This window comes from Somniosus microcephalus, chromosome 2 (genome assembly GCF_052327205.1).
Source record: "Somniosus microcephalus isolate GS21.2 chromosome 2, FLI_Smic_1.0, whole genome shotgun sequence".
Lineage (NCBI taxonomy): Eukaryota > Metazoa > Chordata > Chondrichthyes > Squaliformes > Somniosidae > Somniosus > Somniosus microcephalus.
Window position 1 is genome coordinate 205,002,143 of NC_140988.1, and position 27,016 is coordinate 205,029,158.

The 27,016-nt window shown below is 45.4% G+C and overlaps 1 protein-coding gene across 6 annotated transcripts in view; it reads right to left on the bottom strand.

Annotated features, from left to right (window-relative positions):
• arap2 (ArfGAP with RhoGAP domain, ankyrin repeat and PH domain 2) overlaps positions 1 to 27,016 on the bottom strand; it is a 710,987-nt gene that overhangs the window by 54,158 nt on the left and 629,813 nt on the right. For all 6 annotated transcript variants that reach the window (XM_085968379.1, XM_085968416.1, XM_085968406.1 and 3 more), the window contains one exon: positions 15,030 to 15,169. In XM_085968379.1, the coding sequence (XP_085824505.1) occupies positions 15,030 to 15,169 (140 nt within the window). The remainder of the gene's footprint in view (positions 1 to 15,029; positions 15,170 to 27,016) is intronic.

Sequence of the window (27,016 nt, forward strand, 5' to 3'; positions counted from 1 at the left end):
ATACAACGGCAAGGAAATACAGAAGGTGTATTTATACGTTCTGCAAGATGGTGGTCCACCGCTGTTGGGACGTGAATGGACCAGGCAGATACGTTTAGACTGGCACTCCATTCAGGCACTGACGGTGACCAGTAAGAAAAAAAATGATGATGACGTCATACCTGAACGATTAAAAGACATCTTGGCCAACGCCAAAGAAGTGTTTCAACAGGAACTAAGAACCTTGAAAGGCATCACCGCCTCAATAAAAGTAGAAGATGCGGCAATTCCCAAGTTTATTAAGGCAAGGCCAGTGCCATACGCAATTCGTCCAGCAGTCGAGGCAGAGCTGGAGAATTTGGAAAAGGCAGGCATGTTATCCAAGATAGATTGGAGCGAGTGGGCAACACCCATCGTCCCGGTCATGAAGAAAACGTTGAATAATGATAAAGCTGAAGAACAGAGAAAAATTAGCATCTGTGGGGACTTCAAGGTGACTGTAAACCCGGTCCTTCACATGGTACAGTATCCTCTTCCGAGGATAGAAGATATTTTCGCCTCACTATCAGGAGGGAAACGTTTCACCAAAATTGACTTGGCACAGGCATATCTACAGATGGAGGTTGAGGAGGCCTCTAAAAAGTATCTCACGATAAACACACACTTTTTTGTAACTTTTGAAACTTTTGAAACCGGAACGCTTGGATTTGGACCCGCATGCTTCGGATGCATCGGCACGGTTTGGACACTGGTTCCAGTGCTTGGAATTTTTTATGGCCAACTCCGAAGCCGTCACAGCCTCTAAAGCCACCGGAGATGTGAAACTCGGGATCCTGCAGAATCGGGTAAGCCACCGGGTTTTTCCACTCATCCAAGACGCCGCCACCTACCTGGATGCCTGCAACATTCTAAAGGCCCACTATCAGCGGCCTACCAATGAGGTGTACGCCAGGCACCTGCTTGCTACCTGCACACAGCGACCCGGAGAGTCGCTAGAGGACTTTCTAGTCACCCTAAAAGTGCTTGGCAAAGACTGCAAATGCAAAGACGTGAAAGCCACGGTATACACAGACGAGCTTATTCGGGATGCCTTTATCGCAGGCCTTAGCTCTAATTACATCTGGCAGAGACTGCTAGAGAAAACGGGCCTAGATCTGACACAGGCTGTGGACACAGCGTGATCGCTGGATGTGGCTCAGAAGAACTCTGACTCCTACTCGTCAGGCCGCGCGGCCCACGCCGCCTCTGCTTCCCCGCCCGGTAGCCCAACACCGTCGGGGCCCTGCTCTCCCCCCAGAAGCCCTACGACCGCCGCGACGCATCGGGGCCCCAAATGCTACTTCTGCGGGCAGCCGAAGCGCACCAGGAACCTGTGCCCGGCGAAAGGCACCACCTGCTGTAAGTGCGGTAAGAAGGGGCACTTTGGGAAGGTGTGCAGAGGGAACCCTGCAGGCAAAACCGCCACCGCCGTGTGCGCGCCGTGGGAGCGGCCATCTTGGACGCCATCTTGTCCGACCTCGTGGGGTCCGACATCTCGCGAGCAGATATCGTGGACGCCATCTTCCCGGCCTCGTGTGGCCCACCATCTTGTCCCGATCAGGGCCCTACAGTGGCATCGATCACAGTGGACCAGTCCAGACCGCACCCACTATCCAAATCGATGGTGGACATCGAGGTAAACGGGTGCAAGGTTAAATGTTTAATTGACAGCGGGAGCACGGAGAGCTTCATTCACCCTGATCTGGTACAATGACTCTCTCTAACTATAGTCCCGACTCAGGGCAGAACCAAATCGCCCAATACCGGGTGTTCTCCACCATCGACCTCAAGTCAGCGTATCACCAGCTCCCTATCAGACCAGAGGACCGTTCGTACACCGCCTTCGAGGCAAACGGACGCCTCTACCAGTTCCTCAGAGTCCCCTTTGGGGTGACGAAAGGGGTCTCGGTCTTTCAGAGGGAGATGGACTGCATGGTCGATGACCACCACTTGCAGGCAACCTTCCCCTATCTCGACAACGTCACCATCTGCTGCCACAGCCAACAGGACCACGACTCAAACCTCGCGAGGTTTCTGAAAACCGCACAAAAACTCAACCTCACCTACAACGAGGACAAGTGCGTTTTCAACACCACGCGCCTCTGCATACTAGGCAGCGTGGTGGAGAATGGGGAAGTCAGACCAGACCCCGACCAATTGCGCCCCCTACGGGAGCTGCCCCTGCCCAACACTCCCAAAGCCTTGTTTTATTCAGTTAACTTTGAGTCTTGAAGTTACAAAAAGTCTTGAAGTTACAAAAGTCAAAAGTTTCAAAAGGATTGTACCAGTACAATCGACTGGTTTTCGGAGTAGCATCAGCTCCAGCTATCTGGCAAAGAGCTATGGAGCAAGTCCTGCAAGGGATTCCAAGGACTCAATGCTACCTAGACGACATCCTTGTAACAGGAGAAAACGACAACGAGCACCTTGCCAATTTGGAGCAGGTGCTCACTAGGCTGAGAGAACAGGGCCTACGAGCAAATCGCCCCAAGTGTGAATTTTTCCAGAAACAAATATCATATTGTGGCCACATAATCAACGAAGAAGGGTTGCATAAGTCACCTGAAAAAATTGAAGCGGTCATAAAAGCCCCTGCACCTGAAAATGTCTCACAATTAAGGTCGTTCCTGGGATTGATAAATTACTATCATAAATTTTTACCGAACTTGTCAACTGTTCTGCACCCTCTTAACAAACTGCTACAAACGGGAGTAAATTGGAAATGGAGCAAAGGCTGTAAAAGTGCCTTCCATAAATGTAAAGGCTTGATCACGTCCAAGGAAGTTTTGGCTCATTACAACCCATCACTGCCAATCAGACTGGCGTGCGATGCATCCCTTTACGGCGTAGGAGCGGTATTATCGCATAGTTTCCCTGATGGCTCGGAGCGGCCGATAGCTTTTGCGTCACGCTCATTGAACTCAGCTGAGCGTAACTATGCCCAGATCGACAGGGAAGCACTCAGCCTGGTGTGGGGAGTGAAGAAATTCAACCATTACCTACACGGACAAAAATTTTCCTTGTTGACTGACCATCAACCCCTCGTCTCCATATTCAACCCTAAAAAGGGCGTTCCCATTATGACAGCGCAAAGGCTACAGAGGTGGTCCCTTTTCCTAGGGGCACACCAATATGACATAGAATACAAAGGATCAAAACAGCATGGAAATGCTGAGGTTTATCGCGTCTACCGTTGCCAACGGTAGAAGAGGCACTTACAGTGGACCCAGTGGAGATGTTCCACTCAACCATAGTGGAATGTCTATCAGTAACAAATTCTACCATTGAAAAGGGAACGAGAAATGACCCGACTCTCTCACGAGTCTACGATTTAACGGTGAAGGGATGGCCAGCACATCGCGAACCACTGTTGCCAGCATTCTCGCAAAGAAGAGAACAGCTGTCAGTGTGCCGAGGAACCTTGATGTGTGGATCCAGAGTGGTGATTCCACTCAAACTCCAGGATAAAGTGCTGAAGGAGCTTCACGAGGGGCATCCGGGTGGAGTGAAAATGAAGAACCTAGCCAGAGCATTTGCGTGGGGGCCAGGTATCGATGGAGACATCGAAGAAATGACCAAGGGCTGTCTAAGATGCCAGAAGGTCCAAAACGCCCCACCACAGGCCCCTCTACATCCATGGAAGTGGCCCTCATCTCCATGGCAAAGGGTACACATCGACTTTGCTGGTCCATTTATGGACTCAATGTTCTTAATCGTGGTTGATGCACACTCCAAGTGGCCGGAGGTAATAAAGATGTCCTCCACCACCACGGAAAAAACCATCACAGTATTAAGAACCATATTTGCCAGGAATGGGCTGCCTGAACAGATCTGTTCTGATAATGGACCGCAATTTGTGTCCGAAGAATTCAGGAAGTTCTTAAAAAAACAATGGGGTTAAGCACTACACGTCCGCCCCATACCATCCCGCCACCAATGGATTGGCTGAAAGGTTTGTCCAGACCTTCAAGAAGGCCATAAAGGCCATGGTTAATGAAGACATAAATCTACAGCATAAGGTAGATAACTTCTTGTTTGCATACAGGAATGCAACACATGTGGTTACAAACCAAACTCCTGCCATGATGTTTTTCAATAGAAGACTAGGATGCCGGCTGGATTTGATCAAGCCAAACATCAGAAGGGACGTAGAGAACCAGCAATTTCAAGGCATGAATGAAAGGCCAACTAGAACCTTCCAGATAGGTCAACATGTTTTGGCCCGGGACTACCGTACCGAGAAATGGCAGCCTGGAACTATTTGCACATGACTAGGACCGCTGATGCATACCGTGGACATTGGAGAAAGCATAATAAGGCGCCATGCTGACCAGATCATAGAGTCATCCGAAAAGGGACAACCTACACCACAACTCTATACGCCTAATGATGAAGCAGAGATACCCATAGTATCTACCTCCGATCCGGTGATACTGGAACCACATGAACCCGACACTGGCATTCAAGCCGAATCGACCTTGCCAAAAGAACCTACTACACCACCGAGGCGTTATCCGGACCGAGTCAGGAAGCCTCCAGAGAGACTGAATTATAATTGATTAACTGCAGCAAATGTGTAGATTATTGTTCTTGTAAACATGTTAATTAATGATTACTTAAAATGTTATGTACTGGTTGTCTAAAAGGGGAGGAATTGTGGTGTATGTGCCTTTAAGAGCCCCTGTGTACTGTAATGCCGGTAGTGGCCACTCGGGCTATATAAGCCTGTATAGTGTCTTGTATCTTTTAGCTCACCTCCAGACTTTGTTCAGTAAAAACCTGTTAAACCAACTCCTGCATTCCGTGTCTCCATTAACACATGAATACAACACTAACCTCACGCTGAATTTCATGGGAGGCGTTGGCAGCGCCGCGCCAAGGCACTAGTTACAGCGCTAACGGGAGGCACAAATGAACTGAATTTTTAGGCCATATAGTCATAACGGCATAGAAGGAGGCCATTCGGTCCATCAAGTCCATGCCGGCTCTCTGTAGAGCAATCCAGTCAGTCCCATTCCCCCGCTCTATCCCTATAGCCCTGCAAGTTTAGTTCCCTCAAGTGTCTATCCAGTCGCCCCTTGAAAACATTGAGCGTATCTGCTTCCACCACTTCTGTCGGCAGCAAGTTCCAGGTCCTCAACACTCGCTGCGTAAAAAAGTTTTCCCTCACATCCCCCCTGAATCTCTTGCCCAAAACCATAAATCTGTGTCCCCTAGTCCTTGTACAATCAATTAGTGGGAACAGCCTTTCCCCGTCTAGCCTATCCAATCCCGTCATAATCTTGTGCACCTCTATCAGACCACCCCTCAACCTCCTTTGCCCTAATGAAAATAAATCCAGCATCTCCAACCTGCCCTTGTAGCTAAGATCCGCCATCCCCGGAACCATTCTGGTAAACCTACTCTGCACCCTCTCAAGGGCCTTCACATCCTTCCTAAAGTGTGGCAAGCAGAACTGGACGCAATACTTCAGTTGTGGCCTAACCAGTGCTTTATAAAGATTCAGCATAACTTCTCTACTTTTGTACTCAATACCTCTATTTATGAAACCTAATATCCCATACGCTTTGCTAACCACTCTCTCAATATGTCCTGCCACCTTCAGGGACCTATGCACATTAACTCCCAGGTCCCTCTGTCCCTGCACACTCTTTAAAACTGTGCTATTAAGTGTATATTGCCTCTCCCTGTTCCTTCTGCCAAAATGCATTGCCTCACACTTCTCTGCATTAAATTCCATCTGCCACTTGTCTGCCCATTCTGCTAACCTTTCTATGTCCCATTGCTGTCGATTGGTATCATCCTCACTGTTTCCCACATCCCCAAGTTTGATATCATTGGCAAATTTAGAAATTCTACTTTGTATTCCAATATCCAGGTCATTGATATATATCAAAAAAAGCAGTGGCCCCAGCAATGACCATTGGGGAACACCACTGTCTACCATCCTCCAGTCTAAAAAACAGCTATTTACCACAACTCGCTGTTTTCTGTCCTTAAGCCAATTCCTTATCCAAGCTACCACTGACCCACCTATTCCATGAGCCTCAGTTTTGTTAATGAGCCTTCTATGTGGTACTTTGTCAAACACCTTCCTAAAATCCATGTAGACAACATCCATTGCATTCCCTTCATCGATCCTCTGGTACTTCATCAAAAAGTAAATTAGATTAGTCAAACACGATCTGCCTTTTACAAATCCGTGTTGGCTCTCCTTAATTAGTTTAAACCTCTCCAAGTGCCCGTTAATTTTTTCCTTGATTATTGTTTCTAAAACTTTACCCACCACTGATGTTAAACTGACCAGCCTATAGTTACTAGGATTGTCCTTCCACCCTTTCTTGAACAATGGTGTCACATTTGCCACTTTCCATCCTCAGCCACCTTCCCTACATCTCGGGATGATTGGAAAATTATGGCAAGCCCTTCGCTATCTCCTCCCCCCATCCACTTAGCAATCTGGGATGCAAGCCATCTGGACCAGGCGACTTATCCACTCTAAGCATACCCAGCCTTTCTAGTACATCCTGTCTGTCAATTTTCACCCCTTCCATTGCTTCTACCTTTTCCACTGCTACCGATATTTTGTCAGCATGCACCTCCTTAATAAACATCGATACAAAGTACTCATTGTGTATTCTAGCCTTGCCTTGCGTCTCTAAGCATACCTTCTTTGTCGCTAATAGGCCCAACCCTGCTTCTTACTACCCGCTTACTGTTTACATGCCGGTAGAAGATTTTTGGGTTCCCTTTTATGTTAACCACCATTCTACACTCATATTCTCTCTTTGCCAATCTTATTTTCATCTTCACTTTCCCTCTCAACTTATTGTATTTGGTTTGGTTCTCCCTTGAAGAAGTCACTGACATGCATCATGCACCCTCTTTTTTTGATTCATCATCTTCTCTATCTCCCTCATCATCCAAGGAGCCCTTGCTTTGGTTCCCTTACCCTTCCCTCCTGTTGGAATGTACCTAGCCTGTACTTGGAACATCTCCTCCTTAAAGATCACCCATTGTTCCATTACAGTTTTTCCTGTCAGTCTTTGGTTCCATTTTACCCTGGCTAGATGCTTTCACATCCCATTGAAGTTAGCCCTATTCCAGTTTAGAAGTTCCACTCTAGATTGTTCCTTGCTCCTCTCCATTGCTAATCTAAATCTTATGATACGATGATCACTCATACCCAAGTGTTCTCCCACAGACATTTGGTCGACCTGGCCCACCTCATTCACCAGCACCAGATCCAGCACTGCCTCCTTCCTAGTTGGGCCAAGAACATACTGGTCAAGGAAATTCTCCTGAACATATTTCAGAAATTCCTCCCCATCCTTTCCCTTTATCCTAGCATTATCCCAATCGATATTTGGGTAATTAAAGTCCCCCAATATCACCACTCTATAGCCCTTGCATATCTTTGCGATTTCCCTGCAGATTTGCTCCGCTACCTCCCTCTCACTACTTGGAGGCCTATAGAATACCCCCAATAGCATGATCATACCCTTTTTTCTCCTCAACTCTAACCAAATGTCCTTGTCCCCTCAAGAACATCCTCCCTTTCCAACACTACAATGTCTTCCTTAATCAGCACTGCCACCCCACCTCCCTTTTTTCCTTCCCTATCTTTACTGAACATCTTGTACCCTTGAATATTAAGTGCACAGTCCTCACCGTTTTTAATCCACGTTTCCGTTATTGCCACAATATCATATTGCCACATGACTAATTGTGCTTGTAGCTCACCAACCTTATTCACCACACTTTGTGCATTTACGTACATGCATTCTAAACCCATTTTAAAAATTTTCGTAGTCTTTCTTAGTCTGCTCCTATCTTAATATGGTACTACCTCTGGTACTAATTTCTTCTCTAGTACTATCCAACACACTCACTCTTTCATGCACCTTATTCCTCTTTTCTACTCCTATATGCTGGTGCCCATCCCATTGCCAAGCTAGTTTAAACCCTCCCCAACAGCACTAGCAAACCTCCCCGCGAGGATATTGGTCCCGGCTCTGTTGAGGTGTAACCTGTCCGGCTTGTACAGGTCCCACCTTCCCCAGAAATGGTCCCAATGCCTCAGGAATCTAAAGCTCTCCCTCCTGCACCATCTCTCCAGCCATGCATTCATCTGTTCTATCTTCCTATTCCTGTACTCACTAGCACATGGCACCGGGAGTAATCCGGAGATTACTACCTTTGAGGTCCTGCTTTTTCATTATGTTAAAGGTGCTGAATAAATGCAAGTTGTAGAAATGGGGCAACAGTAGGATCTCTATGGATGGATGAAGTAAGATGGGCCAAATGGCCATCCTCACCCGGAATTATCTTGTGAGGTTAATATACTTCTGAGATCTATTAAAAAAAATCTGCAGTAAGACTGTGCTATAAACTAGAGCATGGTATGAGTTGAACATAAACAAAATCAGCTTCTCAACTTCAGAGGGATGATGTTGAGCCAGGACAAGTACTAGTGAACTAAAATGCTGTTGATTATTAAATGAAAAAAAACCTTCATAGTAGATATAGTTGAAGTGAAGAGCTTCCAAAGCAGGCTACAGCAGAACTATTCCTAGAACTATTTACTGCAAACCTACAGAGACTCAAGAGTAAAGAAATTAATCAAATTAAAGGGCAAAAATGTGTACACAGCAATTGTATGTTTTTCCACATGTGTACACAGCAATCGAGTTTGCTGATGAAAGGAGAAAAAGAACAAAGGATGCAGCTCAAAACAAGACTTTTATACAACAGGATGGGCAAAAAGATCATCTAATTAAAATACCAACTCAACGTCATGAATCTCTAAAGGAAAAGCGTACCTAGCTGAATCCTTCTCAGTCCTTAGGTTGATGATAATTCTCATTTATATGTGATTCAACAAATGCAGTTAAACCACGGTTTTACCATCTACTGTTTTGTGTTTCATCTTTTGAGGTAAACATTTCCATTCTTTTCCTGTGATTTGGTAATTTTGCTTAACTCTCCCCATGAAGTAACTGTCTTGCAACTCTACTTTATATTCTCTAGTCTGAAGAAGTTTAAAACTTCCAACTTAAGTCTCCAAATGTTTTGGTAATCCTGATGTACAGCTGATATTTGGGGAAGGCTTAATTTATAATTTAGAAGTACTCAGAGGGATAAAGCAGTTGTTTGTAATATGATGAGGTTGCCTTGCCATTCACAATCAGTGAAAATGGGAGCCAATGCTCACTTAACAGTTTATTTTAACCTTATTCTTAATTACGAGGTGAGCTGTGCTTATTTATATGCAGTGCTGTGCTGTGCTCTAATTCCAATCTTTAACCCTGAATAATTAAAAGCAACAACCGGAGGAAATATGACTGGGAACATTTTTGCAACACCTGCTTAGAAAATACTCTACATGTTTTGTTTGCTTAATTAAATGCAGGCTTGATGTCAACATTTATTTATAAAGCTATTTAAAATGAAAGCTTAAAAAAAACTGTTACATCTGTGTCCTACAACTGTCCTACAAAACTTTACTTCCTCTTCATTCACCTTCGGTGGACCTAGAAATGTTGGTGTAATAAATGGGGTATCAGTGTGATGAGAAATTTAGGTCACTGGGGGAGTTTAAAGTTGCGGCTGTGGCGTCACCTTATACTTGGGTTACTGTGGTAGATGGTACTGTAGCTCAGCCTGGAGGACTGCACTCACCTGCTAATGTCCACAAATAACTGCTCTTGTCTGTTCTGGACTCTCCAGCACATTCTACCACTCTCTTCTCTCTGGACCCACCATTCTGGGTTCAAGGCTGCCCTTTGTGTTAATGGATAGCAGTGGCAGCATCTTACACAGTCAACTTTTCATTAAAATCAGACTTTGTGCTCTCTGGTAAACCACACCACCTCATGGGGTTGACTTCATAGAATGCTAGACGATTTTAAGGTGCACGCTGACTGTTCCAAGTCCTGCCGCAGCTATGCAGCAGTACAAGGGAGTGGAGCAGGAGATTGGGAGTTGTCTTAAACATCTTAGACCACTCCTGTAGATGAGTCCCCACTCTCTCTTGCCTTGCAGTCTGCCTTTACCTACCAATATCTAGGTAATTTGCAGCTGAGCGCCTGGATCAAACAGAAATCCCTCATTGCTGTATTTCAGCTACTGATTATATCACATAGGAATATAGGAATTGTTGGAAGAAAAAGACCTCGGTCCATCTAGTTTGTCTTTTACCATCCTGGTAGTCATATAGAATTACATAGAACAACATGCATGATATGATAATGGAGCTGTTGACTAATCATAGCAATCAATCTCCATCAACTTGTCTGCAACAGACCCAGGCATGAGGTGAGGAAACCTGCAGCGGCGGAAAGCTTTGAGAACCATCGGTCCAATGTCGCCTGTCGCTCCCAAGCATGCTGCACCTACCACATGACATGTCTCAAATTACTCATGTGCCGTATCCCATGTACACGCACATAATCTTCCTCAGCTTCGGTAGGCGGTTAAGCAAATATTTCACTAGACTGTGTGTTAGGTTATAATCTGCCAAGAAGATTCATTAACCAGTAAATGGGGAAGTAAACTGAAGTAATGAACATGCTGTAAATCAATAATAGTTACAGCTTTAAGTATTTCTCCTTGGACGATAAAAAAAAACCCAGTTGCATCAGCTGCTCTAAACTGCAATGTAAACGAGACCATACAAAATGTACTTGAATATTGGCCTAGAAATTGGATTAGGCCCGAAAACGGGCGGTGTCATGGGCCAGTGCTATTTGCCTGTGCCCGTTCAAAATTCGCGCTGCCTGCTCATTATAATGATTGTGGAGCGTTGATCTCAGCACTAAACGGGTTGCTGATTGGCTTAGCGCTCAACAGGGGGAGGGGAGCAATATCAGGTGCAGTCTAATGGTCAGTATTATTTGGCCTGGGCTCTCTGCACTACTTAAAGGGGAGGTGCATTGTTACAGCACCACCTCATTATCAGTCAGGCTGAAGAGATGGCTCAGCAACCTAGGGAGCGAGCACGAAGGTTCTCGGATGCTGCACTGGAGCCCTTTCTTGTGGCCGTTCAACAAAGACGGGCTGTCCTGCTTCTGCATGATGGCAGGAAGCCATCCAAGGCCAACTGCAGGAGGCTATGGGAGGAGATAGCTAACTCTGTCACAGCCACCAGTGTGGTCCCAAAGACGTGGATCCAGTGCCGAAAAAAGTTTAATGACCTCACGTCAAGATGAGTGTAAGCTTCAGCAATGCCATATCCCACCATCTGCACCACGAGCCTCACACACTGCTCAATGCACCACACCCCCAGCACTCACCTACCAAGAATCTCTACCTATCACCACTCACACTTCACAATCATAGTTTCACTTCGCCCTCACAATCTTACCACTAATGCAACACTCACACCTACATCTCACGCCTTGCACACATTGACAGCTATTCAACTGTGGCAGGCACATCACCCAAACACATTACATTACACTCACTGACACACTTCTATTTCTCTTGCAGGCATAGGTGGCACAGAACAGGAGGGAGCAGCAGCAGATGGGAGGCAGCCAAGCCGCTATACAGAACCTCAGCGACCTGGAGGAATCCGCACTTGACATTATTGGAAGGGCAGTGATGGAGACTGTGGTCACGGGAGAAGTTGAAGCCCTTGCTGATAATGATGGTATGGTCATACCTAATCCTTCTTCTCACAACCCACTTCACTCTCATCCCACAATCTTTTCTCACTTAAAAGTTGATGACGGTGTTATGCTTTCTTGCATTCCCCCATCCCCTTACCACAACCCGACCCTTCTGTCTTTCTGCTTTCGGATATTCAAGAACTGCCAAATTCATGGAGGAGAATGGAGATGAAGACGACACACCGTCCCTGCATCTGACACTCACAGACACCGGCTCAGAGAATGTAGAGGGTAGTATAGAGGTGGGATCTGCACACGGTGAGGCACTGAGCACGAATGGGCTGCAGCAAGGCCTGGGGAAAGGGTCGCTCCGGGGCCAGCTCCCCAGAGGGCGAGTTCATGCACGAGTTCTGCTGCATACAACTCAGATGATGACCTCGATGGGGTGGCTTTCAGAAGAAGGGCGATGGGCATGCACATGGAAATGCTAGGTGCATTGGCAAGCCTGCCAGAGAGCCTCTCATCAATCTCAAGTAGCATGGAGGAGTCCGGCTTCAACACTGGACGGGGCTTTGTGCAGAGCTTGGAGCCCATGATTTCCAGGATGGAAATGATGGACAACTCCAGGAGAGACCTTGTGGACCCAGCCATGACGCTGTGTGTGATGGGTGATGTCGCAGCTTCTATTGCAGCACAGGCAGAAGCAACCCAACATCTCAGTGCTGCAGTGGAAACGCAGACTGCTCTCCTGCAGGCTCAGCTTGCTGCCACGCAAGCTCAGACTGCTCTCAGGCAATCTCATCCACGCAAGCTCAGATTGCTGCCATCGTCGCTGACTTTATGAGTGTCAAAAGGGGCTTGCAGGGTGTCACAGCAGGACAGCAATCTGTCCTCCAACAGATTGTTAGGAATGCTGAGGCGCCACCCCAGGGGAGTGGCAGTGGGTCAGTGGAGCAAGAACCTGCTGTCCTCTCTCATGGCTTCAGCCTGACTAATCAATTTGAACAAGGCAGGCTGAGAAATATTTTTCAAAACAATCACCAGGACAAATATGTCTGAGGCTCATAAAGAGTCGTCAATCAAACACAACTATTATATATTAAAATTGCTCAGTCAAAACCTTCCATTTCAAATGCATTGAAAAGTCATGCACCAGATAGATTCTCCCAAACCTGCCTGCCCGGCCTCCCCAATGCCAAATAAGTGCGCGTGCTTACTTGGTCAACCACCTGCCAACTGGACCCCAATTTCTAAATGTTCCTGTGTTATAAATAAATGCATGGAACCCACAGATAATAACTTTAAATTCTGGCAAATGATTCTAAGTGTCGGCATCCTTGATTGATGACTGGTGCTTTTGACTGCAGTGAAACACACTCTGCCACATTGTCTGCGCCCCCCCCGCCACCCCCCTATTGCTTGGTAGAGGCTTCTTTCTCACAGAGTCAGAATATTTCCCATTGCTGAAGTACCAAATTACCTTTGATAGCTTAATGCCTTCAGTTCACCCAGTCAACGTGTTGGGCTACTCATATTTTAACTACGGTATTACTCATAAACTATTTTCGCACATACGTATAATAATCTCATCCCCTCCCCAAAAATAGTTTGCAACACTCGATGCACTGAAATATTGGCCCCAATCTTAACTTCAGGGCGCGTACAGGGGTGGGAGGAGTGGAAACCGGAAGTACGGGTTTCCCGAACGTCCTGCAATTTTTAACTGCAGCATGTCTTTTCAATTTTCTCTGTAGGTTTCCCACCCACAGCCAGCCTGATCGACAGGCTAGCCTACCTGTCGGGCGGGAAAGGCTGCAGCACATGGCCGCAGCCGAGCTCAGAGCAGGTAGGTCTAGTGGGGAAGGATGGGGTTGAGAGATCATGGTGGGGTCAGGGGGGGGTGGGTCCAGTCACAGGGGTGGGGGGTAGATGGTGGTGGGGGCGTGGGTTGGGTGTCTGATCATGGTGGGGGGGTGGGGGGGAGTAGGGAGGAGGCGAGAGCAGCAAATGTTGGTCGGGGAGACCGAGTGCAGAGTGGGGGGCAGCAGATAGATCGCGGGGGTGGGGGGAGGTGGGTTTGCTGGTAAGCCTGGTGGGCCTGGAGAAAATGCTCCTCCTGGCCCACAAGCAGTGCTGTAAAGGTACTTAACTTAGGATTCAGCCCGTTTTGCTTCCTTACACCTGCCGGGTTTCCCGAGACCCGGGAAACCCGGTCAAATGTGGTTAAAAATAGAATCACTGTTAAAATGAAGGCAGGCAGCCTCATTAAAATATTTAAATGACCATCCCGCCTCCTTGTCCCACCTCCGTTAAAACCGGAAGTGGGCGGGTTAGGTTCCTGTTTCAGATTTTTAGCTTTTTAACCTCCCACCCAAACCAAATCAAACCACCCATTTTTGGAGGTTAAAATTACCCCCTTTGAGAGTAACCATGTATGCTCTTAGACTACCTTTGGACGATAGCATGATCATATCTACTGTGCTTTGTTCAGCGATTTGTGAATGCAGGCAATAAAATATTATGAATGTACACAAAGTCTCCCTTTTGGAGTAAATGGCAGGGCATACTTGGAATGATTTGCTTATATTCATTATGTGTAATGTCAGGATGGTTTTATGCAATGCTTTAAATAATGTACCAAAAAACCTTCTCTGTTAATGAGGATGAAGTAAAACCAAGAATAATTCTGCTTTTATGAGGACATTTATTGTACGAAACAAAGCTACTAATGCAAATTTTGCTGAGTGACCAAGAAGAATGCATCAAATTTATTTGAAACTGCACTTTGTAAACATTTTCAAAATACAGCTAAATGAAGCTACATCATTTAATGGAGTGAAAACAGGATAAAAAGAAAAACATTATGCGGACCATCTTGATTATTAATGTGGGCTGGGTGGGGGCAGGGGAGGATGGAGAGAAAGCGCATTGAGAAAACGAATGTCAGGGACCTACGAGAAGGTTTGGAAAATGAATTTGAAACCGAACATAATATTTTATTTTATTAAAAATGTGCAGCCATTTGTTTCTCTAATACAAAGACTACATTAATAGTTTATCTCAATCCTTAATCTCAGTTATGATACCATTTACTAACTAATGATATTTTGGATCAACAATGTCATAAGGTAAACATCCCTGTCTACACATAATTACCTGGTCAAGTTGATGGATATATCAGAAAAGCAGTTCAAAGCAATCAACTCAGTCCACTTCAGCTATTTGTTCCCTCACAAAATTATGATGAGGTTTTCATTGCGAGATCATTTCTACACATTCCAATCCTACACTGATTTAATACATTACACGCCATCTTTCCAACCTTCATACCAAGATTCAGATTCATCTAATCCAAACACAATAACTTTTAAACAATCAATGCAAAATGTATATACTTACCTTCACATCCTTGTAAAGGAGTAACTTTTCATCCCGCAGGACAAAGTAACGCTCCTGAAATTTATTTCCAGATAACAGTTTAGATGGCTCTTCTCTCCATTTTAGAGTCCCTGCTTTCCCAGAATCTTTGATATTCTTTGCTGTGATTAAAAAAAAGTGAAGCTTCAGTTACTTTCCACACTCGTCCCACACTGGCTGACCTGTTCCGCTAGATCAGATATATCAGAATGCTGCATTTGATCAACTTGACCAGTTTGAAAATACATCACAATCACATTCTGAGCTGCTGTAACTTTGATATTACCACCTAGAGCAGATGAGACCCAAACCACTCTCCCAAAGGCTACCTACTACCAAATATCAAAATGTACTCATCACAAAAATTATTCCTCTTATTTGTGCAACAATTATGTGAGCAAAGCTTTTGGTTACGTTCCATTATGTTGTCTTCTGTACCCATGCTCCAGTGGAGGTATTTGATGATATGTACGAAATGGGGCAGCAAACAATGGGTGCAGATTAGAACTGACTTCCAAAAACATTGGGGGGAATTTTAACCCAAAAAAACAGGTGGGCTGGGGTTGGATGGGTAAAATGTCTGAACCTGACCCCAACCTGCCTACTTCCGGTTTTAACGGAGGCGGGTCGGGGGCGGGCAGCCAACCCGCTCTCCCAAGAGGTGGGTCGCCCATTTAAATATTATAATAAGGCTGGCGTGCCTCAGATTTAACCGCCATTTTAAATTTAAATGTAGCTGGTCGGGTTTTGCTGGCCTTGCAAAACCCACCAGCTAAAGTAAGGCCTTTACAGTTACCTCCTGGATTCTGCATCACTGCCTAACCCACCACCCGCTATCGGAGACCCCCCCACCCCACAAGGCCTCCAATCACCTGCCCCCCGCAATCTCTGATACCCCCACAGAGCCTCCTGGCCACCCGTGCTGCTCCCGGTCCTCTGATGTGTTCCGGACCCGCCCCCCTTCCCCCAATGTATTCCAGACCTGCCCGCCCCCCCGATGTGTTCCGGACATGGCCCCCCCAATGATCTCTCCCCTGCCCCCCACTTCCCCCCTTGCACCTCTGGCCCTCCAATGATCACCATCACCCCCCACTTCTCCGGCCCTCCAATAATCACCCAGCCCCCACGCGATCCCTCCCTCCCTCCCTCCTCTCTGCAGCCCAGTGCCACAGGCCTACCCTCAATCTGGCTGCGAGTGGGAAACAGAGGTCTCCAATCCAAATTAGGCTCTGCCGTTAAATTCGGCCAGGCCTGCGGGAAACCCGTTCACCTAGGTTTCTCGTCCGCTTCCGAGCCACCCCCCAGCCCGCTCCCAACCCGCCTCCCAATTAAAATTCAGGTGATTATTTCAGTTTGATTATACGGAAATACACTTGGGAACCAATCACAAAAAATATAATACAGATTAAATTAATTGGTTGTCATAATCAGAGGGACTTTAGGAATTATTTTACATTTCATTATATACTACTTAATGAACTTCCGCATTCAAACTATGTCTCTATTAAATAAAATTAGAAAAATATTTTGATCAAATAAGAAATAAAGCATGAGTACATTTTTCTTATTAAAGCAGAGATTGTGTATTCTAATTAGGAATCAGCAGCACAGCATCTCAGTTGCTTTACTAATAAACAGAGTCAGATGCTGGATATTTTCTCCACTATAAGAACATAAGAACATAAGAAATAGGAGCAGGAGTAGGCCAATCGGCCCCTCGAGCCTGCTCCACCATTCAATAAGATCATGGCTGATCTGATCCTAACCTCAAATCTTCTATCACTCTGCATCCACCCGAACCCATGTGATCTCCCGGGAGAGGCGAAAAACCAGATAAAGACCCAATGGCCAATTTGGGAGAAAAAAATCTGGGAAATTCCTCTCCGACCCATCTAGGCGATCGAAATTCTTCCAGGAGATCACTCTGTCCCTATATTTTCTACAGTACTTACCTTCTGTAAAGGCGATCTCCACCCCAGCCAGGAACAGGAATAAAACCATCTCCTGAAATCTAACAGAATTAGAACACAGTAGGAGCTGAACAAGGCTACACGGCCCCTGGGCCCGCTCCACTACCCACAGGGCCATGACCATTCCGAACCCAGACTCATGTCCAATTTACTGCCCGCTCCCCGTAACCCTTTATTCCCTTTACTTCTAGGAAACTATCTATTTCTGTTTTAAATTTATTTAATGATGTAGCTTCCACAGCTTTCTGGGGCAGCAAATTCCACAAACCTACCACCCTCTGAGTGAAGAAGTTTCTCCTCATCTCAGTTTTGAATGAGCAGCCCCTTATTTTAAGATTATGCCCCCTAGTTCTAGTTTCACCCATCATTGGGAACATCCTCACCGCATCCACCCGATCAAGCCCCTTCACAATCTTATATGTTTCAATAAGATCGCCTCTCATTCTTCTGAACTCCAATGAGTAGAGTCCCAATCTACTCAACCTCTCCTCATATGACCACCCCCTCATCCCCGGGATTAACCGAGTGAACCTTCTTTGTACTGACTCGAGAGCAAGTATGTCTTTTCTTAAGTATGGACACCAAAACTGTATGCAGTATTCCAGGTGCGGCCTCACCAATACCTTGTACAACTGCAGCAATACCTCCCTGTTTTTATATTCCAACCCCCTAGCAATAAAAGCCAACATTCCATTGGCCTTCTTGATCACTTGCTGCACCTGCATACTAACTTTTTGAGTTTCGTGCACCAGGACCCCCAGATCCCTTTGTACTACAGTACTTTCCAGTTTCTTGCCATTAAGATAATAACTTGCTCTATGATTTTTCCTGCCAAAGTGCATAACTTCACACTTTCCAGTATTGTATTCCATCTGCTAAATCTCTGCCCACTTACTTAGCCTGTCTATGTCCCTTTGCAGGTTTTTTATGTCCTCCTCACTCACTACTTTCCGTCCCATCTTTGTATCATCTGCAAACTTTGATATGTTACACTCGGTCCCCTCCTCCAAATCGTTAATATAGATTGTAAAGAGTTGGGGACCCAGCACTGACCCCTGCGGAACACCACTAGTTACTGGTTGCCAATCTGAGAACGAACCATTTATCCCAACTCTCTGCTTTCTGTTAGAGAGCCAATCCTCCACCCACGCCAGAATATTACCCCCAATCCCGTGATTTTTTATCTTGAGCAATAATCTTTTGTGTGGCACCTTGTCAAATGCCTTTTGGAAGTCTAAATACACTACGTCCACTGGTTCCCCTTTATCCACCCTGTATGTTACTTCCTCAAAAAACTCAAGCAAATTTGTTAAACATGACTTCCCCTTCATGAAACCATGCTGAGTTTGCCCTATTAAATTGTGTTTATCCAAATGTCCTGTTACTGTCTCCTTAATAATGGACTCGAACATTTTACCAACCACAGATGTTAGGCTAACAGGTCTATAGTTTCCAGCCTTCTGCCTACTACCCTTTTTAAATAATGGTGTTACATTAGCAGTTTTCCAATCTGCCGGGACCTTTGCTGAGTCCAGTGAGTTTTGGAAAATTATTACCAATGCATTCACAATCCCTACCGCTACTTCCCTCAAGACCCTGGGATGCAAGCCATCAGGTCCAGGGGATTTATCCGCCTTGAGTCCCATTATTTTACCAAGTACCACTTCCTTAGTGATTTTAATTGTATTTAGTTCCTCCCCCCCCTAGAGCCCCCTGTTTGTCCAGTGTTGGGATATTCTTAGTGTCCTCTACTGTAAAGACTGATACAAAATAATTGTTCAGTGTTTTTGCCATCTCCATGTTTCCCACCATTAATTTCCCGGTCTCATCCTCTAAGGGACCAACATTTACTTTAGCCACCCTTTTTCTTTTTATATAACTATAGAAACTTTTACTGTCTGTTTTTATATTTTTTGCTAATTTACTTTCATAATCTACCTTCCCTTTCTTAATCAATCTTTTTGTTATTTTTTGCTGTCTTTTAAAGACTTCCCAATCTTCCATCCTCCCACTAGATTTGGCTACCTTATATGCCCTTGTTTTTAATCGGATACTATCCTTAATTACTTTACTTAGCCACGGATGGCTATCTTTTCTTTTACACCCTTTTTTCCCTCAGTGGAATATATTTTTTTTGGAAGTTGTAAAATAACTCCTTAAATGTACACCACTGGTCATGTACCGTCTTACCCTTTAATCTATTTTCCCAGCCCACTCTCATTAATTCCGCTCTCATACCTTCATAGTCTCCTTTATTCAAGCTCAGCACGCTTGTTTGAGATCCAACCTTCTCACCCTCTAATTGAATATGGAACTCAACCATGTTATGGTCACTCATTCCAAGGGGATCCTTTACTAGGACATTTTTAATTAATCCTGTCTCATTACACAGGACCAAATCTAAGGTTGCTTGCCCCCTGGTCGGTTCAGTTACATACTGCTCAAGAAACCCATCCCTAATACACTCAATGAACTCTTCCTCAAGGCTGCTCTGCCCAATTTGATTTGTCCAGTTAATATGATAATTAAAATCCCCCATAATTATAGCTGTTCCCTTATTACAAGCCTCAACTATTTCCTGATTAATACTCCGTCCAACAGAGTTGCAACTGTTCGGAGGCCTATAGACTACACCCACTAGTGTTTTTTCCCCTTATTATTCCTTACCTCCACCCAAACTGTTTCACTATCGTGCTCCTTTGACCCAATATCATTTCTCTGTATTATAGTGATTCCTTCCTTTATTAACATAGCCACCCCACCTCCTCTCCCTTCCTGCCTGTCCTTCCTGATTGTTAAATAACCTGGTATGTTTAATTCCCAGTCATGGTCACCCTGCAGCCATGTTTCTGTAATGGCCACAAGATCATACCCATATGTCATTATTTGTGCCGTTAACTCATTCATTTTGTTACGAATGCTACGTGCATTCAGAGAAAGAACTTTCAAATATGTTTTGTAACACTTAGTTTAGTATATTAGCTTCAATCAAATTTATTTCTCCAAGAAGATAGTTTTGATAATTGACACAAACAGAAATAAAATCCTGCCGGATGGTCAAGAACCACCTGTTCTAATGAAGATATTGCTCTTTACCTAGATGGTGTGTCATGGAAAGCTGGTTCTGTTTGAGTAGAACAGGACTCGATCCACCGAACCAAACAGGTGGGCTGACACAGAAAATATCACCATTTGTGTGGCTGACAAGCATGATGAATTACATTATCTCTCTGAAAATGTCTATTCCTTGATCCAGAACCAAACCTGTCAGCTAAACATTCAGCATATGCTCATTTATCTTAGCTGGTCACATTCAGATTGCCTTGGCTTTCAGACTTCATTCAGCACACACCCAAACATTATATCACTGCCATAATAGCATGGAATTTATTATGTAATTTTCAGTGCACAGAAAAATCCTGGCAATTTGCTGTTACCCTGTGGACTTGAGCTGTTCCAATAGTCTGAAACTGCTATACTATAAACTAAATGGTACAATTTTAAAGGGGGTGCAGGAACAGAGAAACCTGGGGTTTACACACACAAATCTTTGAAGGTGGCAGGACAAGTTGATAAGGCTGTGAGAAAAGCATATGGGATCCTTGACTTTATAAATAGAGCAATAGAGTATAAAAGCAAGGAAGTTATGCTAAATGTTTATAAATCACTGCTTACGGCTCAACTAGAATATTTAGGAAGGATGTCAAGGCCTTGGAGAGGGTACAGAGGAGATTTACCAGGATGATACCAGGGATGAGAGACTTCAGTTATGTGGAGAGACTAAAGAAGCTGGGATTTTTCTCCTTAGAGCAGAAAAGGTTAAGGCGAGATTTAATAGAGGTGTTCAAAATTACGATAGATTTTGATAGAGTAAATAAGGAGAAACTATTTCCACTGGCAGGAGGGTCAGAGATTCAAGATAATTGGTGAAAGAACCAGAGGGTAGATGAGGAGAATTTTTTTTGAATGCTGCAAGTAGTTATGATCTGGAATGCACTGCCTGAAAGGGTGGAGGAAGCAGATTCAATCATAACTTTAAAATGGAAATTGGATAAATGACTGAGAAGTAAAAACTTGCAGGGTTATGGGGAAGTGGGATTAATTGAATAGCTCTTACAAAGAGCCAGCACATGCACAATGGGCTGAAGGCCCCCTTCTGAGCTGTAAGATTCTATGATACTGTAGCATTGTTGATTACACATGCTTCTAAGTGCTTTCAGGAAAAAAAACATGCTAGATTGTTCAGGTGCTATAAAACAACCACTCAAATTCTATTAAGCAACAAAATGCATTTAAAATACATACAAGTTAAATTTTATTCCATGCGAATGAATCTTATCTAGAATACTGATCAGTAATGTGTGCCTTAATTTCTTCAGCTAAATACAGAGTCCCCTCATTTAAAACTGCTTCCAAAAGTCACATTTGAAAGAATTTAGATTCTCTTTCCTGTTCATTCGGTTTGTCTTTGTTTTCATTTTGAATATTTTTGTTTAAACAGCAAATGCTGATGACATTATTACAGCATCTGTTTGGTGAATATAATGAGCGCCAATTGGAGTTCAAATGAGCTGATATACAGCCAGAAGCAAAAAATTTTTAAAAAGACAGAAAGGGGCCTGAATTTAGGAATATCTTACGGGAGTTCAATTTCCTTAGTGTCAGATGTAGAAATTCGGTGTTCCTCAGATGTCAAACAAAATGATTTACACCAAATTATGCATGATTAACATAAAAATAACATGCATTTAAAAAAAAATGTACAAAAAGGATGCAAACATTAAATTATTAGGGGGAAAAAATTCAGTTGCTTTGCGCCTACCGTTAGCGCCCTAGCGGGGTGCAAAGCAACTAGCGCCCAGGCGCGGCACCGCCAACGCCTCCCACGAAATTCAGTGGGAGATTAGCGACAGCAGTAACTGTTAGCGCCCATGGTGCTGAATAGCCGATGATGATGTTGTTAGATCCGTGTATCTTGATGTTGTATTTCCTTCAATAATGAGACAAGAGACTGCAGGGAACAATCAACAGGGTGTTTACTGGATGAGGGTTACTCTAAAACTAACGATACAGATCCCTACTCAGGGTTTATATACAGGTGTGGTCACTGCCGGCACTACAGTAGACAGGAGCTGTAAAAAGTAGTTCTCCCCTTAAAGGTACATACACTACAATTCCTCCCATTTTAGATTAACAGTACCATAACATTCATTTAACAATTAACACTTTTAACATGCAACATTAACTGAAAATAGTCTATTTATAAATTCAGTCTTTGGGGAGGCTTCCTGATCCTTTCTGGATAGTGCCTTTCCTGAGTGTCTTGCTCTTGGTGCGGAGGCGATTCTGGCCCCCTGTCATCGGTTGGTTCATCAGCTTCCGATGCTACTGTTTCTGGGGTAGATGCTACCGGTATGTCGGGTTCATCACCAGGTACGTATGGGCGAGACATGGGGTTGACTCGTTCCTGTGACTCTAGGATCTGGTCAACATGGCGTCTCACAATGTTCGCCCCAAAATCCACTGTGTACATTAGCGGCCCCTGCCGTGTGCATATCATTCCTGGTTGCCATTTCTCTGTTCGATAGTCGCGGGCCAAGACTGGTTGCCCTACATTGAAGCTTCTTGTCGACTTCTCATTGATGTTTTGGAATTTCTTATTCTCAACATCTCTTCGTACATTTGGTCTGAGCAAATCCAGACGAGATCTTAACCTTCGGCTAAAGAACATCATGGCCGGGGTCTGGTTGGTGACTGCATGTGTCGCATTTCTGTAGGCTAACAGGAAATTGTCCACCTTGTGCTGCAGTGGAATGTCATCATCGCACATGGCCCTTACTGCTTTCTTAAAGGTTTGTACGAACCTCTCAGCCAATCCATTTGTGGCTGGATGATACGGGGCGGATGTGTAATGCTTTACCCCATTCTTCTTCATAAATCTTCGAAACTCCTCGGACACAAACTGTGGTCCGTTATCAGAGCAAATCTGCTCTGGCAAGCCGTTCCTGGCAAATATGGTCCGTAGGACTGCAATAGTTTTCTCCGTGGAGGTGGAGGACATTTTGATCACCTCAGGTCATTTTGAGTGCGCATCCACGGCTATTAAAAACATTGAGTCCATGAATGGACCAGCAAAATCAATATGCACCCGTTGCCATGGAGATGAGGGCCACTCCCATGGGTGTAGAGGGGCATGTGGTGGTGCATTTTGGAGCTTCTGGCATCCTGAGCAACTCTTTGTCAGGTCCTCGATTTGCTGATCGATCCCCGGTCACCACACATAAGCCCTAGCAAGGATTTTCATTTTCACCCCTCCCAGATGGCCTTCGTGAAGCTCATTGAGCACTCTCTCCTTTAACTTGGGTGGAATTACCACTCGGGATCCACACATCAAGGTCCCCTGGCATACTGACAGCTGTTCTCTTCTGGATGAGAATGCTGGCAACAGTGAGTCGCCATGTGTTGGCCATCCCTTCACCGTCAAGTCATATACCCGAGACAGTGTCGGGTCATTTTGGGTCTCCTTCTCTATCTCCGCGTTAGTTACAGGCAAGCGTTCAATTATAGTCGAATGAAATATTTCGACAGGGTCCACTGCTGGTGCTTCCTCTGCAGTAGGCAGTGGCAGGCGTGATAGCCCATCAGCGTTTTAATGCTGTTTCGTGCCCTTATACTCGACTTCATATTGGTTCGCCCCTAGAAAAAGGGACCATCTTTGTAGCCGTTGCGCAGTCATCACCGGAACGCCCTTCTTTGGATTAAAGATGGAGACAAGTGGTTGGTGGTCAGTCAGCAAGGTGAACTTCTGCCCGTGCAGATAGTGGTTGAACTTTTTCACTCCCCACACTAGGCAGAGGGCCGCCCTGTCAATCTGGGCGTAGTTACGCTCGGCTGAGGTTAGTGATCGTGACGCAAAGGCTACTGGCCTCTCTGAGCCGTCCGAGAATTTGTGCGACAGCACTGCCCCAATGCCATAGGGTGATGCATCACACGCCAACCGAATTGGTAGTGCTGGGTTGAAATGAGCCAACACCTCTTTTGATGTGATCAATTCTTTGCTCTTCTGGAAAGCTCGTTTACATTCGTCATTCCACTTCCATGGTACCCCCGTTTGCAGTAGGTTGTTCAGTGGGTGTAGTACGGTGGACAAATTTGGCAAGAACTTATGGTAGTAGTTCACCAGCCCAAGGAACGACCTCAGTTGTGACACATTTTCCGGTGCTGGAGCCTTGACTACTGCCTCAATCTTTTCAGGGGACTTACGTAACCCCTCTTCATCAATAACGTGGCCACAATACGAGATCTGCTTCTGGAAAAACTCGCATTTGTGGCGATTAGCTCGGAGCCCATCTTCCTTCAATCTAGTGAGCACCTGCTCCAGGTTGGCGAGGTGATCACTGTCATTTTCGCCCATGACCAGGATGTCATCCAAATAACACTGGGTCCCTGGAATCCCTTGCAGGACTTGATCCATTGCCCTTTGCCAAATAGCTGGAGCTGATGCTACCCCGAACACCAGCCAGTTGTATTGGTAGAGACCTTTATGAGTGTTGATCGTGAGGTACTGTTTCGAGGCTTCTTCTACCTCCATTTGCAGGTACGCCTGGGCCAGATCAATCTTAGTGAAGCGTTTCCCTCCAGATAGCGAGGCGAAAATATCTTCAATCCGCGGAAGCGGATATTGTACCGTGTGAAGGACTGGGTTCACTGTCACCTTAAAGTCCCCACAGATGTGAACATTCTTTGGTTCCCCAGGCATATTACTCAATGACCTCTTCATTACAGGAACGATGGGTGTAGCCCACTCACTCCAGTCCACTTTGGACAGTACTCCTGAACGTTCCAAACCTTCCAGCTCTGCTTCGACGGCTGGGCGGATCGCATAAGGCACCTTAAAAAACTCTGGCCTTGCATTTTCCTCTATTTTGATCGTCGCTGTTATGCCTTTTAGTGTTCCAAGTTCCTCCTGGAACACTTCTTGTGCATCAGTTAGCATTTTTGACAGTCGTCCAGGTGTGACGTCGTCATCCTTTTTGGCATCTACAGTCAGTGCTTGTATGGAATGCCAATCTAGCTGTATCTTCCGGATCCACTCACATCCTAGTAGTGGTGGTCCACCATCTGGCAATACATATAGGTCCATTTTTGGTGTTTCCTTGCCATTATATATAACGTTTACCCTTATTTTTCCTTTGGGGTAGACTTTTTGCCCCGTGTACGTCTTCAAGACGATCTCTGTATCTCTCAAGGGTAGATGTGAGAATAGCCGCTTGTAGTCCCTTCGGTTTATGACTGTTAGGGCTGATCCTGTGTCCAATTCCATTTTCACTTGGACTCCGGCTATCTTGAGCGTGACCCAGATAGTTTGGTGATCCTCCATTTTAATCACATTATGTAGTTTCAGACAACCCAGCTCCTTGCTTCCGGAGTCTGTATCCCTTTCTGTTCGTCTGAACTACTCTCCGTCACTTTATGTACCTTCTTGTACTTCTCCTGTGGAGATTTCTTGCTGCTGGTTTTCTTTTCCGACCTGCAGACTCTTGCTATGTGTCCTACTTTTCCACACTGTCTGCACACTTGGTCCTTGAACCAGCAATCCTTATGGTCGTGTGTTGTTCTGCCGCAGCGACAGCACTTCACTGTTCCGTATGCCATTTCATTTGTGCCATATTCTTGCGGTCTCTGTTGTATCTCAGCCACGCCCCGTGCTGCTGCTTCATGTGATACTGCCATGCTGAAAGCCTTGTCCAGCGTAAGATCCTTTTCTGATAGAAGCCGTTTCTGAGTTCCTTCACTTTGAAGCCACACACGAACTTGTCCCTTAAAGTATCTGCTAGTCCCTTTCCAAACTGGCAGTGTTTTGATAGCTTGCGCAGTTCCGTTAAATACTCAGCATTACTTTCATCTTTATGCTGGTTCCTTTTGTGAAACTTAAATCTTTCTGCTATCAGCAGCGGTGTGGGGTTTAAGTGGTCCCGTAGGATTGACACTATGTTTTCAAAATTCTTTTCCGCTGGTTTCTCTCGGATTACTAGGTTTCGCAGTAAGCCATACGTTTTTGCACCCATTTAATTCAACAATACCAGCGCTTTCTTGTCATCTGGCACTTCATTTGCCTTGCAGTATACTTCAATGCGTTCGACATATGTCGTCCAATCTTCGACTTCATTGTCGAACGCTGTGATACTGCCACTCTTCGGCATTCTTGGGTGTGGTTAGACTGGCTCAAAATGGCGTCTCCCACGCTCTCCCTTCTTCTCCGCTGTGGCTCAAAATGGCGTCTCCCGCGCTCTCCCTTCTTCTCTGCTGCGGCTCAAAATGGCGTCTCCCGCGCTCTCCCTTCTTAATAGCGTCTCCCGCGCTCTCCCTTCTTCTCCGCTGGAACTCGGCCCTTGAACACCGGCTGCGCTCTGCGCGTTTTCCTGCGTGCCTCTCTCTCTCTTTGCCGCTGCTTGGTCCTGAACACCGGCTGCGCCCTGTGCGCTCTACCCTCGCTCTTCTCCCGTCGACGCTGCTCGGCCTTTTCTGTGCCGTCGGTCGGCTCTAGCCGCTGCTGTCCGGGAAGGGTCTGCGCCGTACCTGCTGCCAGCCCGTTTAGCTGGACCACCGTGACTGGAGAACCAAGCCCAGCTCTCAACAGCCTCCCCTGCGATGCTCAAATCTCTGCTGGATGGTCAACGCCCGTGCTTCTGGACTCGGCCTTCTTCTTTCACTGTTCTCCAGGAGCGAATCCCTGAGAGGTGATGCAGAGTTGCAGGTAGGTTTGAATCACCTCGTCACCACTGTTAGATCCGTGTATCTTGATGTTGTATTTCCTTCAATAATGAGACAAGAGACTGCAGGGAACAATCAACAGGTGTTTACTGGATGAGGGTTACTCTAAAACTAATTATACAGATCCCTACTCAGGGTTTATATACAGGTGTGGTCACTGCCGGTACTACAGTATACAGGAGCTGTAAAAAGTAGTTCTTCCCTTAAAGGTACATACACTACAGA